Genomic DNA, 21,091 nt, shown 5'->3' with positions numbered 1-21,091 from the left:
AAGACCATAAGACATAGGAGCAGAATTAGGCCATTTGACACTTCAAGTCTGCTACATGATTCAGTCATGGCTGATTTATTATCCCTCTCATTCCTTCTCCTTCCTTCTCCCTGTAACTTTTGATGCCCTGACTAATCAACAACCTATCAAACTCTGCCTTATGTCAGTTACTTAGATGGGAATCTTGGTTAGCATGGTCCAGTTGGGCCGTAAGGCCTGTTTCTGAACTGTATAACCATATGATGCTTCAGAACTGTACTTTAGCTTCCTATTCCTTTCTTTCCTATATGCTAACTAAACTTTCTACATTATTTTCACAGTTACCTTTGTTTCTCTGCCTTGCTGGCAAGGCTAACACTTTTTGTTCCTGCTTGTTCTTGAGCTGGTGGGTTCCTTTCTTGGACCATTGTAGTCCACCTACAGAAGGAACTGCCACAGTGCTGGTAGGTAGGACAGAGTAATAGACATAGAGATGGTGAAGGAATGGCAGGATAGCCAAGTCAGGGTGGCACGTGATTTGAAGGAGAACAGGCAGATGGTGAAGCATCTGTACATTTACTTTAACTTCATTATTTGGTACACTTCATTATTTCACTACATACACGGTAAAATATTCCCACAGGATTTTATATTAAATATTACATATTCAATCGCTTTGGAGACTCCCATAAAAGAAATCACCACTGCATTCCTCCACCCTTAAACACCATCAAACCGCACTCTCCCCATGGATCCCATCCATAATTTTAAAGATCTCTGTCATGTAACTACTCAGTTTTAACATTTTAAAATAAAGAGTCACAATCTTCTTAAGATTATCCTGATGGATAGAACCTCTAAAGCCTTGGTTATACTTGCAAATCTTTTCAGCACCTCCTTTTATTTTTATTAATTTTATTAATTTGTTAACGCATTTCTACAATACAACAACAAAAAAAATCAACAAAATGTTGATTTATACAGTGTGGACGCAAACGTGTCCAATATATAATTCATAACAATAAGGAAAAAGCACTCAAAATAAAATCATATAAAGTCAAGTCAGTGTCCTCCCCACCTTCCCACTATAAAACCCCAGGCCAACCATTTCTATGTATAAAAGAAAAATTAATCGGAGCATTCAACCCCACAGAGCTGTAATATATATATAAGAAGAGAAAATATAATGACGGCTACCAAAACTATAATATAATTCACAACAAAAGATCGTAAAACTTACAGAAAAAAAGCTGAAAGTAAGGGATTGTGGTGCAAAAAAAAGGATAAACTTAATTAAAGAGGAGTTATGAAAGTATTCAAGAAAAGGTCCCCAGACCTTATGAAACTTTATGTCCGAATTAAGAAGTGAATAATGAATTTTTTCAAGGTCTAAGCAGGACAGGATATCACTAAGCCATTGAGCATGAGTGGGTGGGGCAGAATCTCTCCACCTAAGAAGAACTAATCGTCTAGCCAAGAGAGAGGCAAAAGATAATGTTCAACGTTTAGTCAGACTCAAGAGCAGGTCTACTTCACCCAAGGTGCTAAAAAGAGCAATCAGAGGGTTAGGTTCTAAGTGGCAATTAAGAATATGGGATAGAGTTGAAAAAATTTCTCTCCAGAATTTCTCTAGACTAGGACAGGCCCAGTACATATGGATAAGAGAAGCTTTGCACCCCCCCCCCCCACACGTATCACAAACGGGACTGATGTCAGGGTAAAACCGCGATAATTTAGTTTTAGACATATGAGCCCTGTGTACAACCTTAAACTGCAAAAGGCCGTGGCGAGCACATAAAGCCGCTGAGTTAACTAACTTAAGAATTGAATGCCAAACCGTGTCAGATAAGGAAATATTTAAATCATGCTCCCAGGCAGTTCTAAGCACCTTTTTTAATATACTATATTTTTGTAATATGAGATCAGTAGTGAGCCCATTAGGATTCTGTACACATTATACCAGTTTTGTATCTTTAAAATCTACCTCTGCAGAAATTAATCCTAATGCTTGTTTACAATTGACATTTAACAGATATTTTAACCTCAAGAGTTAACATTTATCGATCTACCTCACTGAGCCCAGGATAATACACAATCTGATGTCTAACCTGGGCCAACAGGGATGGCTCTTTCACAGCTCTGTGCAGGGTTGAAGATATTCATCAGCTATTTACAAGTTATCTTCACCTTTTGTTGTTAATTAAAATAAATTTTGAATCTTAGGCTTTGAGAAGTACTTTCCTTGATGGATATGAGTTTATTCTGTCAGAATTCTTTGGGACATGCTCATTGACATTCTTCCATTAATTACAACCATCAGACCTTAAGTCATAGGAGCAGAATGAGGCCATCTGGCCAATCCACTCTACATCACCATTTCATCATGGCTGACTTATTTTTCCTCTCAACCCTATTTCTCTGTTTTTTCAACATAACTTTTGATACCCTTACTAGGCAAGAACCTATCAGCATCCACCTTAAATATACCGAATGGTTTGGCTTCCAAAGCCATCTGTGGCAATTAATTCCACAGATTTGCCACCCTCTGGCAAAAGAAATTCCTCCTCATCTCTGTTCCAAAAGGATGTCTTTGTAGGCTGAGGCTGTGCCCTCTGGTCCTAGACTCCCCTGCTACAGGAAACGTCCTCTCCAAGTCCACTCCATTAGGCTTTATAATATTTAATAGGTTTCAGTGAGGACCCCCTCAAACTGGCCCAGAGCCATTAAACATTGTTCATATATTAACCCTATCATTAGCAAGATAATTCTCATAAACCTCTTCTGGAGTCTTGCTCCCATGCCAGCACATGTTTTCTTAGATGTGTGGGCCAAATTCTGAATTAAAGATTCGTGGTTACAATTATTTTTCTTCTCCCTTGCTCCCTAATTTCAATCTGTTTTCTCTCACGTTTTCTTCCATCAGCTGATAGCACAAAATTAAGGCTGACACTACAGGGTGTGAGGTATTACTACGCTATCACAATTATCAAAATGTTCAACAAAAAGACCAGTTTCCCCACTTGACTTGTCTTGACTTTATTTCTTACATCCTTCACATACATGAGGAGTGAAAATTTTTATGTTATGTCTCCATCTAAATGTGCAATGTGCAATTTATAGTACTAAGTGGGTGTAAAAGAGACCATGGTGGAATCTTGCAGGAAAACAGGAAATGATTTCCCATTGTCCTGGTCAACATTTATTCTTTAATACACAGCACAATCATTTCCTTCCCTTTTACATTCATCATAAATCTTGAATCTTGAGTGTTGTGCACACCATTTGCTGCTGTGTTAAATGTTAGACATTGTGAGCTGATCCGAGAAATAGAGCAAATATTTCACGTTGACAACCCTTTCCTTTAATCTCAGATTTCAAACATAGATAGTTCCATGATAAGTGATAAGATAATTTGACAAAGAAAGAGGTCTTGGAGTATACAGATCTCTTAAGTAGATAAGGTCGTGAAGAAGGCACGGAATGGCAGAGGCATAGGAAGACAATTGCAGGACTATTACACTAGTTTAGTTTGAAACATTCATTAAGCCACGGCACAAAGTCCTTGTCCTCACTTGTAGTAGCACAGTAAAGAATGGGGGAGGACTGCAGGGAGGAGATTTTGGAGGATGTTACCAGAATTGGAGAAAGTTAATACGAGAAACTTATTTTCTTTTGGAGCCTTGAAGATTAAGGGGAAATTTAATCAGGATGCATAAATAATGGGAAAGCGATAACTCAGGGTAACAGATTTAAGGTTATTCTTAGAAGGATTAAAGTTGAGCTGAGGATTACTTTATTACGCAGAGTGTGATGGCGTGTTCATATTCTTTAAGTCACAAACTGAGAGCACGGAGACAGAAGCCTTGTCACATTTAAAGAGTATGGACAAACCACTTAAAACACCTGAATCCTGATGGCTTAGAACTGAGAATAGGAAAGTGAGATTATTGACCCACCTGGACAATAGCAATACCTAAGTGGACTGCTGTTTATTGATTACAGCCCAGTGTTCAACACAATCATACCCTCTTTCAACAATCTCCAAAACCTGGACATCTCTAAATTCCTCTGCAACTGGATCCTTGACTTCCTCACAGGGAGACCATCGTCAGTGCAGATTGCAAATAACATCTCTTCTTCTCACTGACAATCAACACTGGTGCACCTCAAGGATATGTGATTAATTCTGCTTTGCTCTCTCTACAACCATGACTGTGGCTAGGCACAACTCAAATGCCATCTATAAAACTATAAAGAACACAACTATTGTTAGCAGAATTTCAGATGATGATGAGGGATCACATAGATTAGCTGGTCAACTGGGGTCACAAGAACAATCTTGCATTAAACATCAGTAGGATGAAGGAATTGATTGTGGACTTAAGGAAGGGGAAGTGAAGGAAACACAGACCAATCCTTATTGAGAGATCAGCAGTGGAAAGGATGAGCAGTTTTAAGTTTCTGGGTGTCATCATCTCTGAGGATCTATCCTGGGCCCAACATACTGATGCTATTATAAAGAAAGCATGGCAGCTGCTATATTTCATTAAGAGTTTGAAGAGATTTGGTATGTCACTAAAGACACATAAATTCTACAGATGTACCGTGGAGAACATTCTAACTAGTTTCCGCCTTGCATAGAGAGGCCACTGCACAGGATCAGAAAAAGTTGTCAACTCAGCGGGCTGCATCATGGGCACTAGTCTCCCAGGCATATGAGGATATCTCCAAAAGGCAGCATCTATCATTAAGGACTCCATTATTCAGGTCACACCCTCTTTTCTTTGCTACCATGAAGGAGGAGTTACAGGAACCCAACCACACACACACACACACTCAATGCTTCAGGAACAGTTTCTTCTCATTGCCATCAGATTTCTGAGTTGATAATGAATCCATGAACATTACCTCATTTTCTTGCTGTCTTTTTGCACTACTTATTTAATTTATTTTACACACACACACACACACACACACACACACACACGCACACGCACACACACACACACGCACGCACGCACGCACGCACACACACACACACACACACACACACACACACACCCATACACACATACATATATATAGAATGCCTTTTAGAGGTTTCATTAGGTATTGTATTGTAATGCTGCTGCAAAACAAACAAATTTCATGACATATGCCATTGATATTAAACCTGATTCTGATTCAGATTCTTGATATTAATAATTTTATGAGGGAGAATGGAAATAGTTATTTAAATAGCTTTATTTTACCCAATAACTTGAATGATTCCAAGATTTGTTCCAGTTGCTCTGGAAAGAGTTGCTAACAAGTGCAGCACGTAAATTGATTCTGTTTATCTGACTCCATCTGTATGGATCTCCTGAAATTCCCACTAGTTCCACAGAAAACCAGTTGTATGGCTACTCCCATGACATTCAGCCGAAGTGCTCTGTAGCTGATCTGTAGCCATGTTAGAGCAAAGGCATTAAGTCTTCATGGCAGAAGAATAGTGGAATACCTAGGCCAGAATATCTCAGGCCAAAATATGCCCCATCAAAACCACAAGGCAAGGAAATTAGTGTGAGCTAATTGCATAAGCCCATAGTATGACTGAATTATCACTCTGAGCATGATAAATGAGGACAGTAGAAGAATTAATCAATATCTAATTTGGCAAGGGTTGTATCTTGTTAACAATTGCTTTAGTTATTGCCTCTTCTGGCATTTAAGTGATACATTTCCAAATAATTTTGACCTAATATATTTATGAGTTCATGATGTACTTGTGTTTATTGTCATTTCTACTCTGTCAGCAAGATGTACAGTAAATGAATAATTTAGAATCTTTAAAGAAAGGGACATCTCACCTGTCATATTACAGTAGACAAGCAGGGGCGCCTGTGGGCCACTGCCATCGGGATCAATGGAGAAGAAACCTGATGTGTTCCCTGTATGTTTGTACGACTCACAGGATTGCTTGTACCTGGCTAAAGAATGAGAAGAAGCCTAGTATCAGTGTGGTGGGTTCCTTTACAAAATATCAAAGTTCAAAGTAAATTTATTATCAGGATATATATACATGTCACTAGATTCAACCCTGAGCTTCATTTTCTTACAGGCATACTCAATAAATGCAATAGTCATAGTAGAATCAGTGAAAGACATCACCAACAGTGTGAACAACCAGTGCACAAATGCCAACAAGCTATGCAAATACAAAAGAAGAAAGAGGAAATAATAATAAATAAGTAAGCAATAAATATTGAAAGGATAAGTTGAAGAATCCTTGAAATTGAGACCATAGGTTGCAGGAACAGTTCGGTGATGAGGCAAGTGAAGTTGAGTGAAGTTATCCCCTCTCATTCAGCAGCCTGATGCTTGAGGGGTAGTAACTGTTCCTGAACCTGGTGCTGTGAGTCATAATGCTCCTGTACCTTCTTCCTGATGGGAACAGAGAGAAGAGAGCATAAAATAATCTGCAGATGCTGGGGTCAAAGCAACACTCACAGCACGCTGGAGGAACTCAGCAGGTCGGGCAGCATCAGTGGAAACAAAGAAGGAGGGGGAAGGATTTGAAGAAATTCTTCAAATCCTTCCCCCTCCTTCTTTATTCAGTCCTGACGAAGGGTTCCAGCCCGAAATGTCGACTCATCGTTTCCACTGATGCTGCCCAACCTGCTGAGAATAGAGCATGACCTGGGTAGTGGGGGTGCCTGATGATGGATGTTGCTTTCTTGCAATAATGCTCTGTGCAGATGTGCTCAATGATGGGTGAGACTTTTCCTGTGATGGACTGGGCTGTATCCACCACTTTTTGTAGGATTTTTTGTTCAAGGGCATTTGTGTTTTCATACCAAGCTATGAAGCAGCTGGTCAATATACTCTTGACTATGCATCTACAAAAGTTTATCAACGTTTTAGATATCATGCTGAATCTTTGCAAACTTCTAAGGAAGGAGAGGCACTGCAGTACTTTCTTTGTAATTGCACTTACAGGTTGGGCCCAGGACAAATCCTCCAAAATAATAACACGGAGGAATTTAAAGTTGCTGGCATCAACCATCTATGATCTTCCAATGAGGACTGGCTCATGGACCCTTGATTTCCTCCTCCTGTAGTCAATAATCAGCTCCTTAGTCTTGTTGACATGGAGTGAGATGTTTTTTTGTGGCACCACTCAACTCGATTTTCAATTTCTCTCCTATATGCTTATTCATCACCACCTTTGATTTGGCCAATGACAGTGGTGCTGTCAGCAAACTTAAATATGACATTGGAGCTGTGCTTAACCACACTGTCATAAGTGTAAAGCGAGTAGAGCAGGGGGCTAAGCACATAACATTGTGTTACACCTGTGCTGTTGGAGACTGTGAGGAGATGATTTACCAATCCAAACTGATTGAATCAGCAAATGAAGAAATCGAGGATCCAAACGCAAAATGAGGTATCAAGGCCAAGTTATTGAAGCTAATTGAATAGTTTTGAGAGAATGATAGCATAGAATGCAAGCTGTAGTCAATAAAGAGGATCCTGATGTATGCATCTTTGCTATCCAGATGTTCCAGGGTTAAGTAAAGAGTCAATGAAATGGCATCTGCTATGGATCTGTTGTGCTACTAGGAAAATTTGAATGAGTGCAGGTCGCTGCTCAGGCAGGAGTTGATATGGATTATCATCAACCTCTCGAACTTCTCATTACAATGGATGTACAGTAGTCTCGAAGGCAGGTTACCGTGTTCGTCTTAGCCACCAGTATAATTGAAGACTGTTTGAGGAAGGTGGGTACCTCAGACTGACTCAGAGAGAGGTTAAGGATCTCAGTGAACACTCCAACCAGTTGATCGGCACAGATCTTTAGTATTTGGCCAGGTACCCTGTCCGGGCCAGATGCTTTCTATATATTCACTCTCCCAACTCCAATGCTGTTTCCATGGTTCACTAGTGCCATCTTGCTATCACCTCACAGGAGGGATTAAAGAGATCTCCAGAATTTTGATGACAATTTTACTGCTGACAGTAACCAGAGCAACAGCGTTAAATGAGACAAACAGTGACTTCAAAGTTCAAAGTGAATTTATTATTGATGTACTGTACATATGTCACCATATACTACCTTGAGATTCATTTTCTTGCAGATATTTAGAGCAAAACAAAGAAATACAATGGAATCAATGGAAAAAACTACACACAAGTGCAGAATGACAAATAACCAATCTGCAAAAAAAGACCCTAATGTGTGTAAATAAATAATATTGACAACATGAGTTGACAAGTCCTTGAAAGTGAGTCCATAGGATATGGAATCAGTTCAGAGTTGAGGTGAGAGAAGTTATCCATGCTAGTTCAGGAGTCTGATGGTTGAAGGGTAATAACTGTTCTTAAACCTGGTAATGTGGGACCGAAGGCTCATGTACCGCCTTCCTGATGGCAGCAGTGAGAAGAGTGTATGGCCTGAATGGTGGGTGCTCTTGATGATGGACTCTGCTTTCTTTCGGGCAGCGCTCCTTGTAGGTTTGCTCAATGGTGGGAAGGGCATTTTCAGTGATGGACTGGGCTGTATTCGCCAATTTTCATAGACCTTTCCATTCTTGGGCATTAGTGTTTCCATACCAGGCGGTGACGCAAACACAAACACGAGGAAATCTGCAGATGCTGGAAATTCAAGCAACACACATGAAAGTTGCTAGTGAATGCAGCAGGCCAAGCGGCGACTCTAGGATGAAGCACAGTCGATGTTTCGGGCCGAGACCCTTCGTCAGGACTAACTGAAAGAAGAGCTAGTAAGAGATATGAAAGTGGAAGGGGGAGGGGGAGATCCAAAATGATAGAAGAAGATAGGAGGGGGAGGGATGGAGCCAAGAACTGGACAGTTGATTAGCAAAAGGGATATGAGAGGATCATGGGACAGGAGGCCTAGGGAGAAAGAAAAGGGGGAGGGGGAAAAACCCAGAGGATGGGCAAGGGGTATAGTGAGAGGGACAGAGGGAGAAAAAGGAGAGAGAGAAAAAAAAGTGTGTATATAAATAAATAACGGATGGGGTACGAGGGGGAGGTAGGGCATTAGCGGAAGTTTGAGAAGTCGATGTTCATGCCATCAGGTTGGAGGCTACCCAGACGGGATATAAGGTGTTGTTCCTCCAACCTGAGTGTATCTTCATCTTTACAGTAGAGGAGGCCATGGATAGACATATCAGAATGGGAATGGGACGTGGAATTAAAATGTGTGGCCACTGGAAGATCCTGCTTTCTCTAGCAGACAGAGCGTAGGTGTTCAGTGAAACGATCTTCCAGTCTGCGTTTGGTCTTACCAATATATAGGAAGCCATATCGGGAGCACCGGACGAAGTATATCACCCCAGCCGACTCACAGATGAAATGTTGCCTCACCTGGAAGGACTGCCTGGGGCCCTGAATGGTGGTAAGGGAGGAAGTTTCAGGGCATGTGTAGCACTTGTTCCGCTTACAAGGATAAGTGCCAGGAGGGAGATCGGTGGGGAGGGATGGGGGGACGAATGGACAAGGGAGTCGCGTAGGGAGCGATCCCTGTGGAAAGCAGAGGGGGGGAGGGAAAGATGTGCTTAATGGGGGGATCCCGTTGGAGGTGGCAGGAGTTACGGAAAATAATATGTTGGACTTGGAGGCTGGTGGGGTGGTAGGTGAGGACAAGGGGAACCCTATTCCTAGTGGGGTGGTGGGAGGATGGAATGAGAGCAGATGTGCGTGAAATGGGAGAGATGCGTTTGAGAGCAGAGTTGATGGTGGAGGAAGGGAATCCCCCTTCTTTAAAAAAGGAGGACATCTCCCTCGTCCTGGAATGAAAAGCCTCATCCTGAGAGCAGATGCAGCGGAGACGGAGGAATTGTGAGAAGGGGATGGCATTTTTGCAAAAGACAGGATGAGAAGAGGAATAGTCCAGATAGCTGTGAGAGTCAGTAGGCTTATAGTAGATATCAGTAGATAAGCTGTCTCCAGAGATAGAGACAGAAAGGTCTAGAAAGGGAGGAAGGTGTCAGAAATGGACCAGGTAAACTTGATGGCAGGGTGAAAGTTGGAGGCAAAGTTAATGAAGTCAACGAGCTCAACAAACAGTCAGGATACTCTCCACTGAGCATCAATAGAAGTTTGTCAAAGTTTTTGACCACACACCAAATCTATGCAAACTTCTAAGTAAGTTGAGGTGTTATTGTGCCTTCTTTGTGATTGCACGTATGTTCTGGTCTCATTACAGATCCTCTGAAATGATAACACCAAGGAATTTAAAGTTACTGACCTTCTCCAGCTTCGATCCTCTAGTGACGACTGGTTCATGGACCTCTGGCTTTTAACTCCTGTAGTCAGGATCGGCTGTCTCTGTCTGTATTTACTCTATTTTAGAGATACAGTGCAGAACAGCCCCTTCTGGCCAAATAAATCACACTGCCTGGCAACCCACCTATTTAAACATAACCTAATCATGGGACAATTTTCAGTGACCAATGAACCTCCCAACCAGTACCACTTTGGACTGTGGGAGGACACCAGAGCACCCTGAGGAAGCCCACACCCACAGGGGAAGAAAGTACAAGCTTTCTTATAGAGGACACTACAAATGAACTCCAAACTCAGATGCCCCAGGCTATAATAGTACTGCCCATACTGCTCTGCCACCATGGTGCCCTATAGTTTATGTATAATCTTTTCATAAAATTCTATTGTATTTTGTTTCTTGCAAGAAAATGAATCTCAAGGTAGCATATATGTACACACTGTGATGAAAAATTTACTTTGAATGTTGAGTTTGATGACAAAATCACCTGGGGATAAGGTCAGTGATAGCAGTAAAGAGTATCCTAACAAGCTGGAATACTGTTTGGTGTGAAAATTGCACCTCAGTGAACAGAAAAACTCTGTAATGGGTAAGTCACAATTGTCCAATGCATCATTGGCACCATCAAAGACATTATACAGAAAGGTGCCCAAAAAGGGCCAGGAACACCATAAAGGATTTCACACACCCTGGTAATGTACTTGTTTGTCCAAAATCTCTAGATTCATGGGAATCACTATTCTTGTTTACTCAGGTGCTTCAAGAGAGCTCATTTACTTCTGCAGAATTTGTTTTATAGCAGCAGTACTTTTAATGTGAAAATGGAATTTTTAGGATTATTGATGTGACTGTAAACGTACCGGTGAAGAATGGGGTGTTAAAAAAGGCTGCATTTCAATTAAGGATATACAAGGCATGCTTTCATGCAGAGTAGAATCCTTCAATTTCTTGTAGGGAAAGTAACATCTCTTTTTGTCATTGTCTTTGTTCTTGCTCAGTGTACAAATTTAAATAGATGCCTCTATCCATGTTAACAGTACCACAGACTGAGATTGTAGAAGAGCATACCATAGAGAGAAACAATATTTGCTGATGAAAGCATCAAGGCGTTTAAAAATTAGAGCTTTGTCTTCTGGGAATGAAAATGGTGAATAAAATAAGAAGCTCTCGTCAGACATGTGGAAGGTGAACTGGGGAAAGATGCTGGAAAGGTGGGGGTAAGGGGGAATTAAACCAGTATTTAAAGTTCAAAAATAAGTTCAAAGTAAATTTTTTATCAAAGTACATATATGTCACCATATACCGTACAATCTTGAGATTCCTTTTCTTGTGGGCATACATAGTAAATACAAAAAATGCAATAGAATCAATGAAAGACCATATACAACAGGATGGACAACCAATGTGCAAAAGGCAACAAACTGTGCAAATACAAAATGAGATAATAAAATAATAATAATAAATAAATAAGCAACAAATATCGAGAACATGAGCTGCAGAGTCCATAGGTTGTGGGAACAGTTGAATGATGGGTTAGGTTGGCATAGATGCAATTGGACAAAATGTCAATTTCCTTGCTGTTCCTTGCATATAATCCTATGGTTCCATCAGAATCAGTTTTATTATCATTGACATACATCATGAAATTTGATGTTTTGAACAAATAAATAAATAAACAAACAAACAAGTAAATAAATCATGAAAAAGAAGAATGGTGAGGTAGTTGAATCCTGATGAAGGGTCTCAGCCCGAACATCAACTGTTTACTCTTTTCCATAGATGCGGCCTGGTCTGCTGAGTTCCTCCAACAATTTGTCCGTGTTGCTTGGATTTCTAGCATCTGCAGATTTACTTATCACGGTGAAGTAGTATTCATAGACCATTCTGAAATTTGATGGTCAATTGAGATTGGGTCTTTAGGCTCTTGGACCTTCTTCCTGATGGTACTAATGAGAAGAGAGCATGTCTCAAGTGGTGAGGGTCCTTAATGATAGACCCGTCTCCTTGAGGCACCGCCTTTTGAAAATGACCTCGATGAGGGAAGCTTGTGCACATGATGGAGCTCTGTTCCTTTCTTCACGGATGCTGCTTGACCTAATGGGAATTCCAGGACGTCTTGGTCCAACAACATTAATGTCAAGAACAAGAAAGATCACTAATGCCTCTACTTTCTTGGGAGGCTAAAGAAATTAAGCATGCCCCCATCAACTCTTCCTATCTTTTATTGATGCACCATAGAAAGCATTCCATAAGGGTGCATAAGGGCTTGTCATGGCAACTACTCTGCATATCACAACAATGAACTACAGTGAGTTTTGGACAGAGTTCAGCATGTCACAGGAACCAGGTTCCCCTCTATGGACTCTGTCTACACTTCTCGCTGCCTTAGTAAAGCAGCCAAGATAATCAATGTCCCTGCGCAGCCGAGACATTCTCTTGTCTCCCTTTAAGATACAAAAGCCTGAAAGCACGTATATCATGCTTAAGGACAGCTTCTATCCCACTGTTATCAGACCCTTGAATGCATCACTTTGTATGATAAGATGAACCCTTGGCCTCAAAATTTTCCTCTTTATGAACTTGCACTTTACCATTTACCTGCACTGCACTTTCTCTGTAGCTTTTACACTTTATTCTGCATTGTTATTATTTTACCTTATTCTACCTCAATGCACTGTGTCATGATCTGATCTGTACGAACAGTCTGTAAGACGATCTTTTCACTCTATCTTGGTACATGTGATAATAATAAACCAATACCAATACCATTTTTTGTTTTATTTCAATTTTCCAGTATTTAGCTACATTTTACTTCAGGAAGTGAAGACAGGTGACAGATTGCAATAAAAAGTTTAAATCCTATTTTTGCAGGAGGTCATCGGTGCTGTGTCAAGTGCTAGTTTAAAATCTGATCGTGATAGATTTTAATTAACCCAAGATTCAGAAGGCCATCTGCCCCAACAGATGCTACTTGACCTATTGATTTCCTCCAGCAGTTAATATGTTGCTCGAAATTCCAACATCTGCCATCTCTTGTGTATTCTTTGAGTCAAATAACTTGGTGGCCAAGTTAGAGAACAGGTTCAAGTCATCCTCTTTACTGTGCCAATGGAGTCAAAGTGCAATCAGCTCAACCTGTTGAAACCCAGTGCCCCATATCCGCACAAATTAGTCAGTAGTACAACCAGCAGTGATGAATGTGATGAATAAAACACAGCCGGCTCAGTGTTACTCACAGTTATGACAGGTAGCCCCTGTGTAGCCCGTCCCTGTGCAGTCACAGTAGAACGTAGTCCAGGATTGAGAGCATTTTCCTCCATGTTCACAGTAATTTGGTAAACACCTATTGCACAATAAAATACTCATGACTATATAGAAAAGTTGTCTCACAGGGTAAACTAAACCTGCTCCCTGAAGATACACCAGACAATTAATTACATACGATACATCTATAATTAGTGTTTGATTGGAAATTCATGTTGAGGATGACCATGAAGAGCACTATGTTCTTGCACCATGAGAAGTTTATAGGAGATCATTTTGAACTTACAACCTAGTCAAAGGTCTGTGGTTTACTGATTTTTGTTTCATGCTTCAGTGATTTTTTAAGTCTTTGACACTTTAGAATCAGAATCAGAATCATATGCCTGTGATATTAAACCTGATTTTGTTAATAAAACTATATAATAATAAAAATTTATATGAATAAAACTATAAATGACAATAAGAAATATATGTATAAAAAGAGAAAAGTAAAATAAATAATCAGTGCAAATCAGAGGGAAAAATCCTGAGGTACAGTAATGTTCATGGACTCGTGGTCCATTTGGAAATCTGATGGCAGAGGGGAAGAAGCTGTTCCTGAAAAGTTGAGTGTATGTCCTCAGGCTCCTGTACCTCCTTTTTGATGTTAGAAATGGCACGAGGAAATGTCCTTGGTGATGGGAGTCCTTAATAAAGCATGCCACCCTTTTGAGGCATCACCTTTTGAAGATGTCCTCAGTGCTGGGGAGCCTAGTACCTGTGATGGAGATGGCTGGATTTACAACTCCCTCTAGCTTTTTCCAATTCTGTACAATGACCCCTCCATACCAGACCATGATGCAACCAGTTAGAAAGCTCTCCATGGTACATCTGTAGAAATTTGTGAGCGTCTTTAGTGACATACGAATTCTCCTCAAACTCCTAATAAGATATAGCCATTGTCATGCCTTCTTTGTAATTGTATCAAAATGTTGGGCCCGGGACAGAACCTCACACCCACACACCATTCCTTGCACCATGATCTCTATTGCTAGTGCAGCTATGACATAGACATCACCTTCCAAACTCACAATATTTACCTGCTAGTACTTTAGGGGCAGCAAAAAAATAAGGTTGTCCTCCAAGCCCGACACTATCCTAATTCAGAAATATATCACAATCAGGTGATATATGTCATTTTTCACTACTGGCATATGTCACGAGAATTGAATTTGCAATATTGCCCTTCCATCATCCATCATTGGGAATCCACATTATCTGATCTGGGATGGCATATAGGAGGCAGAAGACTCAAACTCAATGTCTTAGGAATAGCTACTCCCTCTCCGCCATCAGATTTTTGAATGGTCCATGAACCCATGAAAAGTACCTCACTATGTTGCTCTCTTTTTAACAATTTATTTATTTTATATATTTCATATTGTAAATTATAGTCATATTTTTATATTACACTGTACACATGCGACAAGACATGAAAATTTCACAACATATGTCAGTGACAATGAACCTGACCCTGATTCTGGTTTCCACCATCGCTCGATCAAAACTCGGAACTCTCTGGTTGACATCATGGTGGGACATACACACAGCTCAGGAGGACAGATCACCACCACCTTCTCCAGGACAACTAGGGATGGGTAATTAAAGGGTGGCTCATCAATGAATAAAGCAGAATGACAATATTATTTCCCCAAGTGGGTTTTTCCAATATCTTCAATCAGACTCACTTCACTTGTTTTTAATCATAATGCCTAAACAGAGGGCCATTCAGAAGAAAACATTTTCCACAATTATACTTCTGTCACCCTACAGCTCAAGTTAAAATATGAAGGTAGCAGAGGTTTGGAACAGTTTCCTGAAATATGCAGATGATGATGTGGGTTTTAAACCTAGACACTTAGATCTCCGCTAACTAAACATTTCACAGGATGCGGGGAATCAAGGTTACATGATCTCAGTGTAAGCAGGCTTTTTGCACTGAAGTTGTGTGAGACTAGATCTAGAGGCCATGGGTTAAGGGTGAAAGGTGAAATGTTTAAGAAGAACATGAGGGGGAAATTCTTCACTCAGAGGGCAATGAGTGTGTGGAACGAGCTGCCGGTGGAAGTGATGGATGTAGGTTTGAATGCAACACTTAAGAAAAAATTGGATGGGTGGGTTATGAAGGGCCACGGTCTGGGTGCAGGTCAATGGGACTAGGGTGAACATTAACACGCACTAGACACACGTATTAAATAGGAAATAGGATTACCTGTCCACGATGCCACACAGGTCTATCTGGAGGTCACTGAAGTTACCTTGCATACCCTGCTGTACCAGAATGAGATTTGCTGGCTGGTTGTCTATTGAGAACAGTCGCATGCAACCTTGAAACGGACCAATGGCATTGGAGCATTCATCATCAATGGTGTTTGCAGGGCAGCCTTTGAAATACAACATGTAAGGACAACTTGGCATGAGAAGGAAAGACTAAGAGTGACATAATAGGATAATCATCTGTAAAAATGAAACAGTTTTGAATATTGATGTATAAACTGGAACCCCAAAGAGATTGAGTATGATGCTTCTATCTTTCTGGATTTAGAAGAATGAGAGATCTCACTGAAACATGAAAGACAAAAATATTTTTGAAAAAATATTAACAATGCAAATGACAATTAATCATGCTGAATACTCCGGAGCAGGATACGTGACCATCAGAACCAAAAAGGCATAGAATCAAATGCATTTCTACTAGCACTGTGTGTAAATCACTTCATGCTCTTCTAGAATTGTTTGTTCATGTCTCACCAGCAGAAAATTGGATCATTCACCCACAGTTACTATCAACACTAACCTGGCCTGGATATAATAGATACAGAGCGAGCATTCTCAATAGTAAGTGAGTCAATGACTGCTGTTACGTACCCCGTAACTGGGTTGCCAAACCAGCAGAAATGGATCACTCAGTTGGAGTCTGGATTACTAGAACTAAGAAAGTTTTATTAAAGACTGTGACTCCTCCTCCAGATGCGGTTGATCCTCTGCAGTGAACCCGGCACCCAAGCGAGGGTGGACACACACCGGGTTCCCACTGATCGTATCTTTCCACCCTGTGCGTTTATGGCCCGGTACTTTCCCCTGACTTGTGAGAGGCGCACCGCTTCCAGGGTCTCATTACCTCGGGTGTCGTGTGTGTTGCCTTAGCGAACCTGTCCCTTTTTATCCCCCTGCTGGGGTATCGCCTGTCCATCACTTCAAACAGTTCAGGGTTCAAAGGGGGAGCCGCTCTAGACAGCTCTCTCTCCTGTCCCTTCATTACACATCTCCAGATCGCCTGTCCATCACTTCAAACAGTTCAGGGTTCAAAGGGGGAGCCGATCTTGACAATACCCAGACTGATGGCTCCTTCATTAACACCTCCAAATGCTGCTTCATTGTGTGCCTTATCTCTCCCTCCCCTGAGGGCAGGTGGCAGACCAACTGCTGATGCCACTGGTGCTACCCCAGGCCAGCAAACATCTTAATTTATGTGTATTCTCGTCACACTTTCCCCCTTTAAGGATTTTTACCGGGGTAAAAATTACAAACATGAGTACATTATTTGATACACACAAATATACATCTTTATCAGCTATTTGGCTAATACAGAGAATTTGAAGTTGTCAACACCTTGACAGACAGTCATCACATTTTCTGTTCTCTTTATATGTGTTATTAATAATCCCTTAGACCAGGCTCCAATTTAGCAAACTTCATAGTGGCCAAAAACACTGATGAATTGCGATCAATGTAACCTCTCATTTGGTTTTGTCCCGGACCACAATAACAAGGGTTGTCCCATTCCGACTCAGTTTTCTCTCACAAGGGCTTAGTAGGAGGGAGAGGGGTAGTGACCGCAGAGTTATTGCAAAACTTCCTACAGTACCCCACCATCTCCAAGAGCCTTCTGAGGGCCCTCTTGTCTGTTGGGGTTGGGAGGTCAGCGATAGCCTGCACTGTAGCTTGCATCGCTGCCAGCTGCCCCTGTGTCACCACAATTCCCAGGTAAGTGACCTTCGTGTGGCCGAACTCATTTTTTTCAAGGTTCACTATCAAGCTGGCTTCAGACAGCCGTATTAAATTGCCAATACACACCTCTGTGTTCGTCAGCCCTTTAGTCACTGAATTACTCATTCTATATGAATGTTGTTTACTAGGCTGACCTATTGTACCAGACACCACCCAACGTCCCAGTTCTTTGCATCGCCTCGGGACAATCAAACACACGGGTGCGAGTCGTTTAATTACTTCTCCTAAAGAGTCGCTTTGTTCGGGGATGAAGGGAGAGACCTTATCAGTAGACCTGGCCAAAACAATAGCCTTCTCCCATCTGTTCGATCCCATACTAATCTTTTCAAAATGGTTTTTTTCTCTTATCAGGGGGCCCCTAGCTTCATTGATTTCCACGCTAACACCGACTAGGTTTGTTAGCATATCAAAAGCCTGTGACCGTCTCAGTTCGCGTCGGTCATGATCAATAACTTCCTTCCCTCTGGGCAGCCGGTAAACCTCTTTCATGATTCCACCAATTGTTTCCTCCAGCACCGCAAAATGTACCTCGTGGGCCATGTTAAAAACCTCATCCCCATAACTCTTTTGCACCACCCCCCATTCCTCATCTGTGGGCACGGTACTTGGTCTCCCTTTCTTCCTTAGCACTTCCTCCTCCGCAAAATAGCCTACTAGTTCCCTTGTCAAGTCTGTGTCAGAGAGAGCTGTCTCTGCCGAAACCATCAGCCCCTCGTCTCGCTCCCGCATCTGCGCAAATTCTTTCCTGGCTACTGCTCCGTCTGTCCCAGCTCCCTCACTACCTCTTGCCTCACTACACTCCTTCTTTTCACTTTCTACCCGCTTCTCGTACAAGGTTGGCAGAAACGTTTCAGCTAAATTTACCACCGCAGCCCCATGATGAACCTGTGAGTCCATGGGCGGGGCCTCAATGCTGGCAGGCTGACCTGTCAATCTCACGGCTGGGAACACGATTCCCCCGGCGACGTCATTACCGAGCAAGACTTCCACGCCTTTCATCGGTAATTCGGACCTCACCCCGATCGTGACTAGTCCAGAGACCAGGTTGCTTTGTAAGTGTACCTGGTGCAGAGGGACTGTCCCTGTCCCTTCTCCAATACCTTTGACCTTGACCTCCCCAGTCTGGGTCTCTGAGCTAAACTCTAATACACTCTTCAGTATTAGTGACTGACACGCTCCCGTTTCTCTCCAGATCCGCACTGGAACTGGTTTTAACCCCTCCTTCACTGACACCAATCCGGCCGAGATAAACCTCTCACGCCCTTCCTGAACTTTTGCAGACCTGTCCTTCCCCAGCGGTTTGCTTAACAGCTCGAATCAGCCAGTCAAAATCACTGTCTTCCCTTTTCCCATCTCCTTCTTTGGGGCAAAGCACCTGGACGCAAAGTGTCCGACTTTCCCGCAATTATAACAGACGACCCCAGGAGACTTCCTGCCAGACTGCTCCCGGTCTACCTTATCCTTCTCACTAGTCCCCGGCTTACTTTCTGACTTTTCCGGCGGACTCTCCCCGCCGTCCTGACTACCCTTCTGGTAGCCTTTACTCGGGGCAAACTTCATTTTATGCGTCAACGCATACTCATCCGCTAACTTAGCAGTTGCGGCTAACATGGCTGCCTCCTTCTCATCTAGGAAGGGTCTCATACCCTCAGGGAAACAACCTTTAAACTGCTCAATCAGAATCAGCTGTAGCAGTCTGTCATAATCCCCCTCTACCCCCTTTGAGGCGCACCAACGCTCACAATATGTCTGCATCTCACGGGCAAACTCCAAATACGTGCGGTCCCACTGCTTCCTCGCATTCCGGAACCTCTGCTGGTATGCCTCCGGGACCAAATCATAAATCCTGAGGATGGCCCCTTTCACCACCTCACACCTCTGGGCATCTTCCGCGGACAAAGCTGAGTAAGCTTGTTGGGCTTTCCCTTTCAGTACACTCTGAAGTAAAACAGCCCACTTATCCCTCGGCCAGTCCTGACTTATAGCCACTTTTTCGAAGTGGAGGAAGTACCGATCCACGCTGGTATCGTCAAATGGGGGAACCAGCCTAACCTCCTGGGTTGCCCGGAACCCTCCACCTTGGTTCGGCACGAGCCCCTGCTCTGCCCTTAACCTTAACTTCTCCAGCTCGAATTCCTCTCTTCTCGCTCCAACTGCCTCTCTCTCTCTTTCCTTTCTAACTCTCTCTCCTTCTCTTCTCACTGCAACTGCCTCTCTCTCTCCTGCTCTTCTCGCTGTAACTGTCTGTCCCTCTCTTTCTCTTCTCGCTCCAACTGCCGTACCCGAAACTCGTGCTCGAGTCTCAGTTTTTCAAGCTGCACCTGTACCGCGTCTCCAGCAGGTTTTTCAATAGACACCACCCCCAGCTCGCCTTGGGGAAACACACCTTTAGATACATTGTGCTCTACAATAGCTCTGTGTATCTCCTCTCTCCTCATTGTCGACTTCCCCTTAGCAAGATTCAACCGTTTGGCCACAGCTACCAATTCCGATTTCCTGGCATCCTCTAATGCCTCCAAGGTCGGCGCCTTTATAAATTCCCCAGCCTCCATTTCTGCTGTTTGTCTTTTCTTTCTTTCGGGAATTTTAACCCAATCAATTTACTCCGTCCCAAATTTAGCGTTCAAAATCCCGGACGAGAACCCCACTTACGTTACGTACCCCGTAACTGGGTTGCCAAACCAGCAGAAATGGATCACTCAGTTGGAGTCTGGATTACTAGAACTAAGAAAGCTTTATTAAAGAAACAAGCAACACAGTAATCGAAAGGATAATAAATGCAACAGTTCAGCAATGATAAACACACATGTGCACAGAATTAAGATAACAGGATCAACCAAGCTCTATCGTTGTCTAGGGGTAAATGACCAATTTCAAAGTGACACAAAGTCCAGTTCGATTTAATAGTTCAGTTCACAGTAATCGTTGCCATGGCGATGGACAATGTGGGGGGAGGGAGAGAGAGAGCGAGAACGACTGATCATTCAGAAACGGCTTCCACTCACAGACCGGCGATATTGCTCACAAGCAGCTTTCGGGCGGGTCCTTTGTGATGTCACCTGAGGTCACCGACTGTGACCCCTCCTCCAGATGCGGTCGATCCTCTGCAATGAACCCGGCACCCAGGCAAGGGTGGACACACACCGGGTTCCTGCTGATCGTACCTTTCCACCCTGTGCGTTTATGGGCCGGTACTTCCCACTGTCTTGTGAGAGGCGCACCGCTTCCAGGGTCTCGTTACCTCGGGTGTCGTGTGTGTTGCCTTAGTGAACCTGTCCCTTTTTATCCCCCTGCTGGGGTATCACCTGTCCATCACTTCAAACAGTTCAGGGTTCAAAGGGGGAGCCGCTCTAGACAGCTCTCTCTCCCGTCCCTTCATTACACATCTCCAGATCGCCTGTCCATCACTTCAAACAGTTCAGGGTTCAAAGGGGGAGCCGATCTTGACAATACCCGGACTGATGGCTCCTTCATTAACACCTCCAAATGCTGCTTCATTGTTCCTTATCT

General features: G+C 42.5%; 1 protein-coding gene across 1 annotated transcript in view; it reads right to left on the bottom strand.

Moving 5' to 3' along the window:
* The window catches only part of LOC134346865 (contactin-associated protein-like 5), a 1,591,243-nt gene that overhangs the window by 650,669 nt on the left and 919,483 nt on the right, over positions 1-21,091 (bottom strand). The window contains exons 10-12 of the mRNA XM_063048670.1: positions 15,783-15,954; positions 13,504-13,610; positions 5,829-5,948 (exon numbers count right to left, since the gene is read on the bottom strand). Of these exons, the coding sequence (XP_062904740.1) occupies positions 5,829-5,948; positions 13,504-13,610; positions 15,783-15,954 (399 nt within the window). The remainder of the gene's footprint in view (positions 1-5,828; positions 5,949-13,503; positions 13,611-15,782; positions 15,955-21,091) is intronic.

The sequence above is a fragment of the Mobula hypostoma genome, chromosome 5 (assembly GCF_963921235.1).
Source record: "Mobula hypostoma chromosome 5, sMobHyp1.1, whole genome shotgun sequence".
Taxonomy (NCBI): Eukaryota; Metazoa; Chordata; class Chondrichthyes; order Myliobatiformes; family Myliobatidae; genus Mobula; species Mobula hypostoma.
The sequence above is the reverse complement of the archived record's forward strand: the minus strand, read 5'-3'. Positions and strand labels throughout refer to the sequence as shown.